Source organism: Octopus bimaculoides, chromosome 22, assembly GCF_046866305.1.
Source record: "Octopus bimaculoides isolate indiv1 chromosome 22, ASM4686630v1, whole genome shotgun sequence".
In the NCBI taxonomy this organism is placed as follows: Eukaryota; Metazoa; Mollusca; class Cephalopoda; order Octopoda; family Octopodidae; genus Octopus; species Octopus bimaculoides.
The window spans coordinates 31,654,055-31,669,054 of NC_142949.1; the positions used below are offsets into that span (position 1 = coordinate 31,654,055).

At 33.1% G+C, this 15,000-nt stretch overlaps 1 protein-coding gene and 1 long non-coding RNA gene across 5 annotated transcripts in view; one reads left to right on the top strand and one right to left on the bottom strand.

Annotated features, from left to right (window-relative positions):
- Nucleotides 1–15,000, top strand: part of LOC106869949 (conopressin/neurophysin) — a 110,664-nt gene that overhangs the window by 52,075 nt on the left and 43,589 nt on the right. For 2 of the 4 annotated variants that reach the window (XM_014915916.3, XM_014915911.3), the window contains exon 1: nt 5,129–6,412. The exons of the other annotated variants lie outside the window; for them this stretch is intronic. In XM_014915916.3, the coding sequence (XP_014771402.1) occupies nt 6,278–6,412 (135 nt within the window). In that variant the 5' untranslated portion in view covers nt 5,129–6,277. Of the gene's footprint in view, nt 1–5,128; nt 6,413–15,000 lie in introns of those variants that run through there. 4 annotated transcript variants of the gene reach the window in all.
- LOC106869973 (uncharacterized) overlaps nt 1–15,000 on the bottom strand; it is a 42,639-nt gene that overhangs the window by 21,336 nt on the left and 6,303 nt on the right. The gene's annotated exons all lie outside the window — the stretch shown is intronic.

Consider the following 15,000-nt stretch of genomic DNA (forward strand, 5'->3'; position numbering starts at 1 on the left):
TATATATATATATATATATATATATATATATATATATATATATATATATATATATAATATATATATATATATATATATATATATAATATATATTATATATATATATATATATATATAGCTAATTTAATAAAACACCATACATACCTTTATAAGCTACTTTGAAGATATAAAAAAAACTTAAACAACATATATTTAAAGCAACAGTGTAGTTTGTGTGTGTTTTGCGTGCTTCTGTTTGTGTCAGTCTGTCTGTATGTATGTTTGTATATATGCATATCTATGGTTTCGTTGCAATATGAAGGCAGTAAGAAAACCCCTAACTGGTCTTCAGCCAGTCTTCTCTCATCCGATGAAGATTTCATAAGAATTAGCAAGTTTCGGTAAAATCTTTTGAAAAACTCCAGTTCTTTTATTCCAGCACCATTGGCTAAATTACACACACACACACTCACACCAATTATTCACGCTCCTGTCTTAGAAAAAACACGTTTTCTTTTCCTCTCTACGTCTTCCGTGAAGTTATTTTTCGACCATGGACTTTACTTCTGTCTACCCGTCCCTATCTCCTCTACCTGCCTTTTTCTTTTACTCTCGTCTTTGGACTTTTCTCCCTCTATCTGAAGAACAGCTATGCTCGAAACGTCACATCTGAAGCATCTTTAACCTTTGTTGTTTTTCTTTTTCAATTCTCCGTTCATTTTCGATTTTGCCGATATATCAGGAGTGGCTGTGTGGTAAGTAGTTTGTTAGCCAGCCTCATGGTTCCAAGTTCAGTCCCACTGCGTGGCAACTTGAGCAAGTGTCTCCTACTATAGCTTCGGGCCGACCAAAGCCTTGTGAGTGGATTTGGTAGATGGAAACAGAAAGAAGCCCATCGTATATATATATATATATATACATATATATATGCATATGTTTGTACCGCCAACTGATGTTGGTGTGTTTACGTCCCCGTAACCTAGCGGTTCGGCATAAGCGACCGATAGAATTAGTACTAAGCTTAGAAAGAATAAGTCTTGGGGTGGATTTGTTCGACTAAAGGCGGTGCTCCAGCAGGGCCGCGGTCAAATGTACCAAAATGAATTGGTACATATTCATATGTATGTGTGTGTATATATATATATATATATATATATATATATATATATATACACATACACACATACATATAAACATACATGCATATATTTATCCACATATATATATATGTCTGTGTGTGTACACACACACACACACATATACAGAGTACTGTTCCGTGATGGTGGTGAGAGGTAAATATTATTTAATAAACACAATATATATTTTTAAGAACTACTATTAGTTTCATGTGATGAAAACAACATTTTTTTAACACGTCTGGTGCCTAGAGCCTGAAGATCGCGTGAAGGCAGCAGACGTGTTAAAAAATGCTGTCTGAGTTGTTTTAATCGCATAAAACTCAAAGTAGCTTATAAAAGTATGTATGGTGTTTTATTAAATTAGCTATATATATATATATATATACACACACACAAGAGACGTCTTTCAGTTTTTGTCTACAAGAAGGAATGAATACGAATAAATTAAGGTCGTAGTCCGGAATGTAATAACCGAAAATGGTACTGTATGTTTTGCATTGCGTAGCGATCGCAATTTGGAGATATTGGGAGGTGGAATGCGGATACTATTCTCTCTACTATAAATTATCATCATCGTCGTCGTCATCATCCAATACTTACTGCAGAGTTAATGAGTTTTTACAAATTAGCCCGATCTTTGCGGCATTTCGTTACTTCTGTTTTGTGTATTTCAGACAAGTCTTATTACGAAATCCTTTTATAAGTTTTGTAAGTTTCACGATTAGGTTCGCTATGGACAAGCACTTGCATGTCTTCTTCTCTAAGTGCCAGCCTTTTACTAAGATCTTTGCCACCAATTTAAGTGTGAAATATTTGGAACAAATATACACAAGTTTTACTCCGCAGCGCTTGTTTATAGAACAACATCAGCGTGTCATTAGCCAAATACTCTCTTAGGGAATCTAAAACTTCAATCACATTATCTTCTATGACTTCTTCACAACCTTCATCATTTATTTGCATTAAATTATTTCGGCCCACTTTAATGTAGGCCTTCAACTGGTGAAAAGCTCCTAAAGTTGTCAGTGCACTACAGTGATATAATTTGCCGAACACTATTCCCATTTGAAGGCTCTTCATAATTACCACTATTACATCTACGATGCTGAATTTTTTTCCAGAAGTCACTAACTACGAGTATAGGCTTATATTCCCATTAATTGCTTTTATTAGCAGTTTCAATGTTCTTGGACAGTAGGATTTCAAGTTGCCTTTATATAAACCTTATAATATATGGACTAATATATATATATATATATATATATATATATATATATATATATATATATATATATATATAGGTTTTGGGGATCTGATGAGCTAGCTTTATTCACAATAAACGAATAGCAGTCATATTAAATAACAGAGCACTAGTCACACACACAAACAAGCACATACGTGTGTATGAAGTATTTGTAGATACAATTACACACATACATACATAGTTTCAAAGTTTAGCTATTCTAAATATTTAAAAAGTTTTATCAAAGAATGAAAATATATAAATTGATTTTCCTTGCTTTTTTTTATCATGCTACAAGTGTATATAGATATGTGATATATACAGGCATGTGCGACATGTGTGTACGTTCGTGTGTGTTTGTGTATATATAGTAGGCTTACTTGCAAAAAAGGACGTGTGCGTTCAATAATATAATAATACAAAGAATATATATACATGTATACACACATATATGTACATACTTACATCTACATGTGTATATACATGCATATCAGGGTACAGGACGTTAGAACAATAAACTACAGACAACGGAACGAACACATAGGAAAACGGAAAGCCACTTGGAATATCCCTTCATCAGCTGTCTCTATTCTATCTAGACGTTTCGAAGACAAGACAGAACGTACTCTAGAATAGTCTCTTCCTGAGTAGTGGATCAAACCACTACACAGAGGATTCCAAGGTGGCAAACACAAACCAAGACAGGAAAAAATGGACAGTGAAAACAACATGGCCAAACGCAAATCTGAGGTAGAACGCTATGTGTGTGTATGTATACAGGTGTTTGTGTATGTATATATATATATATATATATATTTATATATATATATATATATATATATATATATATATATATATATATATAATACAAATATGTGAGTATATGCATATATACGTCCATGTATGTACATATCTACATGTATATATAAATGCATATCTGGGAACATGACGTCACAAATAAAACGTGGACAAACTGAAAAACAGAACATAAACAGAGCACAGAAAACAAACAGGCCACATAGAGAATATTTCCTTCATCAGCTGCCCCTATTCTAAACTAAGCGTTTCGATCGTTTTTGTTTTTGGTTTATAAGATTCCTTATGTGAATTCGTGTGTTGAAGCATATTTTATTGTGTAAGGGGAGTCATTCTCTTTTAGTGCCTTATTTATTTAACACACTCACCGGTTCGATTTACACTTGTTTACTTATTTATTTGAGTCTTGCAACCTTTTCAACAATCGTTGACGATTCAAAAGGTTGCAAGATGCAACGAAAATTTTATACAAAATAAACAAGCAAATGAGTGGAAATCGAACCGGTGAGTGTGTTAAATAACAAGGCACTAAAACAGAACTCTCCCCAGACTCAATAATATATATATATATACACACACACACATATATGTATACATACGTACATACAAATATATATATATATATATGTATGTATGTATGTACGTGTATATATATATATATATATATATTGGTGTGTGTTTTTATGTTCAGTTATACTAAAGCTAAGTTTACATTAATGTGACGGGTTGGTCTATACTTTTGTAGAGTAAAAATGTGTCATTGTTAAACAATAAGGATGTTGTCAGTGACTTCGAAATTTTGAAGTGAAAGCATTGTCGGTCGGCTGTCCGACGATGGCTTAGCTGTCGGAAAGTTCAAAGTCAACACCGTCCTTATTTAAGAGAGAGAGAGAGAGAGAAAGAGGCAGGCAGGCAGGCAGCCAGACAAACTAACAGAAACATAGTGATATAGATACATAGAAACATTTACAGAAATAGATGGTATCGGTTTTAAATTGATTGTTAAATAAAGCCAGGCAGATAGATAGATAGTCAGCTCGATAGACATACAAACAAACATATAGATAGATAGATAGATAGGCATAAAGAATTAATTACATAAATAGACATATTGGTTGCTGGGTGCCTAAAGAAAGTAATAGGTACGTAGGTAGGTAGATAGAGAGAGAGAAAGAAGGGAAGGTAGAGACAGATATAGAATGATAGATGAATTATGACGGAGACGTCCTCGAATCTCCTCATTAATAATTAATTAGGAGGATCTCGCTTATGATAAAGTATCAGTGATTGCACAGTTGATGGGGTGGAGATGAAGGGGCGGGAAAGAGAGAAAGAGAGTGAGAAAGAAAGTGAATGGAAGAAGAGAGAAGTAACGAAAAGGAAGAGAGAAGTGAGAAAGGGAGTGAATAAGTGGAGGGGGAGAGAAAGAGAGAGAAAGAGTGAGGCGGAGAGGGAAGGAACGCAAGAGGTGGGGGATAGGCAGAGAAGGGAGAGAGTGCAAAAAGAGATGCAGAGAGAGAGGGGGAGGGAGGGAGAGCAAGCAGGAGTGGTAGGGGTAGTGAGGGTGAGAACTTTGAAAGTATGTAGGAAGTAAGGAGATAGAGAGACAGAGGGAGAGAGAGTGAGAGAGAGAGAGAGTGAGAGAGAGAGAGACTGCGAGAGCGGGGGAGGAAACGAGGAACGCCTAGTCGTACTGCCTATGCCTATATATATACATATATATATATATATATATATATATATATATATGTGTGTGTGTGTGTATGTACACACATGTGCATACACATGCATACACTTAGAGAAAGTAGTTACGAAAGCGAGGAGCATCATATACTGTGCGAAAATATGAATATGACATACACACACACACACGCACGCTCACCCACACGTACAGATACATGCACACAGCCACACTTACAATTATATAAGCAGAGCGGTCTTTGAGACAGTTAGGGAAGACATCTAGTAGCCGCCAGTGACACACCAAGACACCTTCACTTAGCAAACCTGGGATAAATCTAGAAAGGGCTACTTTAGAAAGCAACCAATGAAACGCTCTACCTGTGAACTAACTAGCCAATCAAATCTTTGCAAATTTTGAAAAAAAAAAGACACAACAGTAAAACCAAAAATAACGACCAAAAACAAAAAATAACAAAACAAAAAGATATAAGAAACAAAACAATTAAAACAAGATCAAAACCCCCGACCAAATCATAAATAACGTAAACTAATCGAATCAGACGAAGTTGTGCGCAAACCTGACTACGTCTACCGAAAGTTATATACAACAGGTGTGTCTGTGTGTGTATATATATATATATATAATAGGATATATACATATGTATATATGTATATAGATATAAAATTTATATTTGTATATATCAATTGATTATATATATATATATACATAAATATACATATATATATATGTATATATACATATATATTTATACACTCAGACACATTTCTCATTAGTGGAATTAAAGAAAAAGTATATATATATATACATATATACACACACACATATATATCAGGCAAAATTTTGCAGTGAGGGGCAGGCAATAACTATAAGAAAAATAACATTTTTCTGCAAAGAATTAAAACTGAAAAAGAGAACAAGAACCAAAGCAGGAATCGAAACTGAATAATAGATATATATATCTCTATACATATTTTAACCGATATATATCTATAAAAATTACGAACTTTATCACGTAATATCTGATTGATTTTCGTGACTATTTAATTTCTGTTAATAATTTCGATTCCTGTATTAACAGCGAAAGATATTGAATCAGACTGAAGTATTATTGAAGAAGAAAATTCTAAGAGAGAGCAAAGATTTCTTCAGAAAAAAAACCAAAATATTAGAACGAAGCTTAAGGAGATATTTCTAAGAAATACATTTGGAACAAAACGAGACGAGAGATACTGAAATTACATTACACGTGTGCTGCTGAATTCTAACCGAATATTTTGAAGGTGAAACACGACCTACTAATATAAATACACACATATACACAGATTTATATATACATATATAAATATATATCTATTTAACTTGATCCAAAAAAGTTCACAAATTAACTTAGTGAAAATGTCGAGTATAAAAAGTAGTGTATTTGCGATTTTAATCGTTGTGGTACTTTTACCCCTTGTAAAGGGTTGTTTCTGGACAAGCTGCCCTATTGGTGGTAAAAGAAGTAATATACCTGCAACAGAACCGAGACAGGTAAGTAGATTACCCAAAATTTCTTTATATCATACCTGTTAATATACGGCTGCTAGCAATGTTTTGCAGGAGGAAAAACAAAAAATCAATAAATATTATCGCCTCTAGGTACATTCGTTTAACTGGTTGTATTTCGCGCTAAAAGTTTTTCCTTGTGCTGAAAGTCAGTCACCAGACACGCGTGTATATATGTGGATGTCGGTATATATATATATATATGTATATATATATATATATATGTATATATACATAGCTATGTGTGTGTGTGTGTGTGTGTATATATATGTATGTATACATATGTCTTATCTTTTACTTGGACTGCGGTCATGCTGGGGCACTGTCCTGAAGGGCTTTTTTTTTTCAGTGGAACTAATTGACTTCAGGACTTATTTTTTAAAGCCTGGTACTTACTCTATCGCTATCTTTTGCCGAACTGTTTAGTCACGAGAACGTCTACACACCAAAACCAGTTGTCAAACGGTGGTGGGGGACAAACACAACACGCAGACACATACATACACATAGATACACACACACACACACACACACACACACACACACACACACACACACACACACACACACACACACACACACACACATATATATATATATATATACATGCATACATACATACATACACGAAGGGCTTCTTTCAGTTTCCGTCTACCAAAATCCACTCACAAGGCTTTGGTCGGCCCGAGGCTATAGTAGGAAACAATTCCTCAAGATGCCACGCAGTGGAACTGAACCCGGAACCATGTCGTTGGGAAGCAGGCTTCTTACCACACAGACAACCTGCATCTATGCATCTATACCCACACAAGCACACACATACACACACACACACATTCAGTATCATCCGGGAAATAACCTCATAACGTACATTTAAAAGCTTATGATAAAATTTAAAAAAAAACGGATCTTTCGTTTGATATGGATTTATATATTTATTTATTTTCTGTTACTATTAACGAATTTGGTTTTGGAATTAACATTTTTTTAATTTTATTTTTACAACATATATATCATTTGGTGTTTGTAACTTGTGTGTGCTCGAATTTACGAACTAATCGGTAAAATATGAAAGAAAATTATGAGAAAACATATAAAAGAGAGGAAATTTCAAAGAGATCGAGTCGTGCTTTAATTGCAATCTCCCCGACGAAGCGCCGGCATACAGCTGTAGCTGAATCATATTTATCTATGTAATAATTTATGAAATAGTTTTATGTAGTGATATGAGAATGAAAACGTACCGGTTCAAAGCTGCAACCACACCACAGAAACAAGTGTTGCAAATTGTGATTAAAGCCTGTTTTCTTTCTTTTTTTTTTTGCATCTTTCTATTATATATATATATATATATAATATACATATGTACATACATATATATATTTATGTACACACAAACACATACATACACACACATATGTATATATATATATATATATATATATATATATATATAATATATACATATGTACATACATATATATATTTATGTACACACACACACATGTATATATATATATATATATATATATATATATATATATATATATATATACGATGGGTCCTTTCAGTTTTCGCCAACCAAATCCACTCGCACGCCAATGACAGCAAAAGTGGAAAATAACTGTTGAGGCCCTATGCGCCACAAGGGACAAAAAGGGATTAAAAAGAAGAAATCCACTCACAAAACTTTCGTCGGCCCGGGGCTATAGGGGAAGGCATTTGCTCAAAGTGCCACGCGGTGGGACTGAAACCAGAAACAACTGGTTGAGAAATTAAATTATTAACTCACAACCATGCCTACACCCATGTATGTATGTATGTGTGTGTGTGTTTTTTTGAACCTGCACATGTATATATATATATATATATATAGAGAGAGAGAGAGAGAGAGAGAGAGAGAGAGAGAGAGAGAGAGAGAGAAAGAGAAAAGTTTTAGATATTTAATCGGTAACAATTTGCGGGCGTGTTCTGAGAGACAAGTGTTTCCAATGGTCAGCTTATTGAACTTCCAAAATGTTACAGAGGAAATTCTTGGACCTTTGATCTCTTTTTAGTTTTCTGCAGAGCAAAACATGAAAAAACATGAAAAATCGAATATGCGTATATACAGAATTCTGATTGTTGTACGGCATACATGCATCCATCTATGAACACATACATACATCCATCTATGAACACATACATACATACATACATACATAAATACAAATATGTTTGCATACATAGGAACACTGACACACACGCACAGGCACATACATACGCGTCCGAGAGAGGGAGTGTAGGCAGGTGAGTGAGGTTGTGTGTGTATGTCCATTGTTTCCGTACGTGTGTATGTGTGAATACGCTTGAGAGAGAGAGAGAGAGAGAGAGGTGGGGTAATAACAATGAAGAAACATTGAAGTGTAGAAGAATAGATTAGTAAAATCTCTGGTGTTTACTGCCAATTTTCCTTCCGGCATTTTAGTTATACATTCATTTGATTATATATATATATATAGACGCACACACACAACTATATACATAAATACATATACATGCATATATATGTATGCGTATATGTATATAGATGTATGCATACATATATATATATACATATACATAAATATTTTTATATACATAGAAATATACAGGTATATGTATGTATAAGCATATATATTGTATATGCATATATATAAATATATATCTATCTCCTCTCACAATCTTTCGCTTACGTTCACTCCAATCTCAATCTCTGCCTATCTGTCTCTCTCTTTCTCCCTCTCTCTCTCTCATAATATTAATATATGTATGTATATGTGTGTGTGTGTGTGTGTGTATTTGCGTGTGTGTATGTGTATATATATATACATGTCCGTGAATGTGCAAAAGAATATGTATATATATATACATATACATATATATATATATATATATATATATACATATATATATATATATATATATATATATATATACATATATATATATATATATATATATACATATACATATATATATATATATATATATATATACATATACATATATATATATATATATATATATATACATATACATATATATATATATATATATATATATATATACATATATATATATATATATATATATATATATATACATATACATATATATATATATATATATATATACATATATATATATATATATATATATATATACATATACATATATATACATATACATATATATATATATATATATATATATATATATATATATATATGTGTGTGTGTGTGTGTAGGTATGGCTAGTTATATAAGTGCGTATACACATGTCAGTCTCTCACTCTTTGTATCTCTTTCTCCCCTGTCTGTCTGTCTGTCTCCCTCTCTCTATCTATCTATAATTCTGTGTGTGTGTGTGTGTGTGTGTGTGTTGTGTGTTAATATGCACACATACATATATACATATAAATATATAGACTGTACATATATATATGCAGGCGTGGCTGTGGTAAAAAAATTGCTTCCCAGTAACAGGATTACGAGTTCAGTCTTTGGGCCGACCAAAGCCCTGTGAGTTGGTTTGGTAGACAGAAACTGAAAGAAGCCCGTCGTTCACACACACACACATACATACACATACATGTATCTATATACATTTATGTGTGTGGTTATGTGTGAGTGTGTGTATGTGGTTATGTGTATGTGTGGGGGGGTTGTCCCCCATCACCCTTGACGACTGATGTTATTGTGCAGGCTTGTAAGTGCTCGCGTTCTAGCGGTTCGGCAAAACAGATTAAATAGAATAAATACAAAGTTTTGGAAAATATGCTAAGATCGCTTGGTTTCACTAAAATTCTTCAGTTTGTTTCCCCACCATGGCCACAATCTAATACCTGAAATATGTAAAAGACAATAAAAATATACACACACAGACACAGATATACACATATGTAGATACACACATACATCCATGCATACATACACAGATACATACATACATATAAACATATATACAAACGTACATACATACATACATACAAACATACATACAAACCTGTAATTATTGGGGCCCTGGGATAAGTAACAGACAGCCTAAATACCAATCTTGAGAAATTAGGCATCTCAAAACCAGAAAGGAGAAAGCTAATTCGAAGACTACAGATCCAGTTCAATACTGGAACTGTAAAAATCTGTAAAACTTTCCAGAAGTTTATCATTTAAATGCATATGAGCATGTCTAGACATGCAACCGTATGCATGAGAATACATACATAAAACATACAAATCTGCACATACATGATGGCCGTCCACTCGTGACCGAGGAAGACCATTGCTGACCTTCGGGAACATTGTGCGCTCTAGGACTAACTTATATTTTGCATTTTCGGCTCCGAAAATGAAAAATATAAGTTAGTCCTAGACCGCACATACGTACATACATGCAAACAAAAATACCCTGTTGTTGAGATTGAAATTCCAATGAAGGAGCCTTGGATCTAGGTTAGAAACCCGGCTCTTTCTCTTTTGGCAAGAAATCTTAATAAACTGAATAATGATATACATATATACATGAATATGTATGCTGAATATTAGTCTTCGATAAATCTATAAATTTTGGCCCTCACTGCATTATGACGTTAGTAAAGTTAATAGCGACGGCAGGCAATGGTAAGTTTTTCTCGTGTTTATACAACTAAATGCATGTTAGAAGAGAGATCGAATATTTGTTGATAAACATCAATGATAGTTAATATGTATTGATTTACTCCCTAATAAATACTGCTGAATCATTTTGCATACATGCACGCACAAACACATACATATATACATACATGCTTACATACGTACGCACGTACGCACAGATTCAAACCTTAAAAGAAGGAATACTGCTGGAGCAATCTAATAAAACCAGCCGTTCAGTGCAAACATAACGATATTGTTTTGTGGGAAAGGGGACAAAAGACATGAGCTATTGTAGAAACCAGCGTCAGCGGATGTGAATATACAATCAAAAGTCCAGGGAAAAAGCTCAACATTTATAGTGAATTAATGCGGAACACACAGCTCTTGTACTCTGACTACAAACTCTCATTTGTACATATCATCAGAGGTGCATTAGAGTATATACCAGTAAATCTAAAAACACTCATACACAATAAAATAGGAATACTAGGCTTTTCAAAAAAGACCAAACAAAACTGACACAAATACCATTAGTGGCATAGTGTAGACCTATAAGACATTCCAAAGATTCTCTATCTGAGATTCGTTAGATGAATAGATCCATAGATTTGGGTGTGTGCAATGACACCTGAACCAACACGCCAACACAACAACACATTTACAAACACCGATAAATCTTTTAACTCAAAAAGTCTTGTTGATTTGTTAACGACCGGTTTTAACTCTCTCAAGTAGTTAAATAAAACTAAAATAAAAAGGAACATAATGCTTGCATGAATATATACATATATACATACATACAAACACTCATATATATATATATATATATATATATGTTTGTAAATGTATCTTTACACACACACGCACTCATAAACACACATATACAAATATGTATAACACATAAATGTGTGTATGTATATACGTATATGTATGCTATATATATATCAGTGATTCAATGTTTTTTTTTCCTTGATATATTTGGCTTGTTTATTTGTTGGTAATAATTTTAGGATAACAATAACCTTTGTGGAAGTAGTCTCTTTGTTTTATGGGTACTGTTTTGTGAGAATAAGTTAATACTAATAGTCTAATTTTGAGTTTGCTTGTCGTGAAAAGCAAATGTTGGCGTAATGGTCATACTACGCAAATATTTCACTCCTACCAATTACTATTGATTCACAAGCAGCAGACATGATTCTAACACTCTTTATAGAACCGAATTGAATTCTATAGTGTCAAGGTGTCGAAACAATAGTAATATCCGTTTGGCAGCTCATGATGGGAAAATACATATTTGTTGTGCTTCATTGCGAAAATTTTCATATCCTATTCTCATTATGCTGAGTCTTTTTTAATCTTGTAAGGTGACAAATATTTTTGGATTCCTGGTTTGTAGAGATTACTTACATTGGCATTGGTTGTTTTTCTATAATAATAGATAATCCTATTAGGCTTCGATAACGCTTGGAGAGATATGTATGTAGATATAAATGTGTATATATATATATATATATATATATATATATATATACACACATATATATATATATATATATATATATATATATACACACATATACATATATGTATGCATACATATATATGTATATATATGTATATACATATATATGTATGCATACATATATATGTATATATATGTATATACATATATATGTATGCATACATATATATGTATATATATGTATGTACATATATATGTATGCATACATACATACATACATATATATGCATATACGCACGCACACACACACACCTATATATATATATATATATATATATATATATATATATATATATATATATGAGCCTTGTGTGTCTATTTGGCACCATTGATGAAAAAACCTCGAACCGAATCATTGTTTTTAGTCAATCCCTGTTCTGCTCCCTCCAGCTGAAACGTGAAAACTTTGATATCACTGGACTTTTTGGTCTGCTCTAAGCAATATGTTTTTTGTGGGGTCCGGAGGTGACAAATGGAAGGGCCGCCCTGGGTGTCACACACTAGCTATGCTAGTGTATATATACATACGTATGTACGCATATATGTTCCTGTAAACGCCTTGTATATATGTGTGTGTGTATGTTTTATTACAATATAATTCTACGAATTCCTGTGGGAAGGGTTAGTACTGTTGACTCAGTGACTTTAGCCTTTAAATTCTGTGAGCTCGTGGACGAGTCAGATTTTTTCCGCATCTTCACAACGCTAAAAAAATCAGACTTTTTCTCTTATGAGGTATTAGTCGAAGTGGTGTCCTCATCATGAAAATTCTAGGTACCTCTGCAAACAAAATTTTATCTATTCCAGTTTGATACCTGGAAGATTCATAATTGCAGATTCAGATATGTCATGACAAAACATGAAGGAACATTACAAGCAGCGATAGGAGCCGTTATTTTCCCCTTCGATCTTAAAAACATATTGCGGTTAAAAGTTAAATATACTACTGGATAAGATGCTAGTCTATTCAAAGTAGAAGCTTTTACATTTGTACACATATATCATATCGTAGTTGCTGAATATTTTGCGTTGTTTCTCAAGAAGCCAGTTAATAGATTACGAGTTATTTTTGCTGCCGCTTTCAACAGCATGAAACGGTTAAAATATAAATATGCTCCTGGATAAGATGCTAGTCTATTCAAAGTAGAAGTTTTTGCACATATACATATACTTAACTCGTGGTTGGTGAAAATTGTGTGTTGGTTTCAATGGCGTATGTGTTCCCCAGCTGGACGCCAGTCCATCGCAGCGTTACTCATTTTTGCCAACTGAGTGGACTGGAGCAACGTGAAATGATGTTTTGCTCAAGAACACAACACGTCACCCGGTCCAGGAATCGAAACCACAATCTAACGATCATGATGCTGATACCCTAACCACTAAGCCACGCACCTCCACACACACACATATATATATAGAGAGAGATATACATATATGTATATATATATATATATATATACACACACACACATGTATATATATGTCCACACACACACACACACACACACACACACACACACGTATACAATATATACTCGTACATCAGATATAAAATACTGCAATCGATTTTCCATCCCGTATAATAATAGCTTTGACATTATAAACATCCAGTTAATTAATTAATTAACAGGCTCCTAGATGTGTATAAATTTGTTATTTAACACCATTTAAGAGTTTTTAATTAATTTATTATAATTTAACAACGTATTCCTTTTGTAACTTCTCTCACCGCCTCCACCTCTTCCTCCTCCTTCACTTTCATCTTCTTCTTCTCACTATCTTCTATTATGTATTATCGATACATCATTAATAATTGAGTCATTCATCAAATATGTCGCTATTGATGGCGAATTTCAAGTTCTTTAACTATAGAAAGGATTGTTTTTTCTTTTTACGATTTCCTTATCATTTATCCTTCTCATCATCATCGTCGTTCTCATCGTCATCATCATCATCATTACCTCTACTCTCATCGTCACCATCTTCGTCGCCCCCCCCTCATTATCATGATGATGGTTATAATCACGGCGATGGTAATGATCATCGACTCCACCACCACTACCATCATCAACATTAACATCATTATGATCATCGTCGTCGTCAGCATCATCGACGTTACGGTTATCTGTATTCTTGATGTTTCTATTTTAATAGTCCTTACATTCCTGTTATTGTTCGTTGTTGTTGTTGTTCTTAGAGTCTTTCTGTTATCTTGTAATTAATACATTTATCAATAATTTATTAATCATAAAATATTTTCACGTCGAGATTTTTGATTGATAATTTTTAAATACAGCATTTTTTAAAAAATTTCTTTTTATGAAATATTTTATTTTTGTTTTCCTTTATTTGCTTCATTCATTTATTTTCTTATTTTCAAGCAGCAATTCAATACA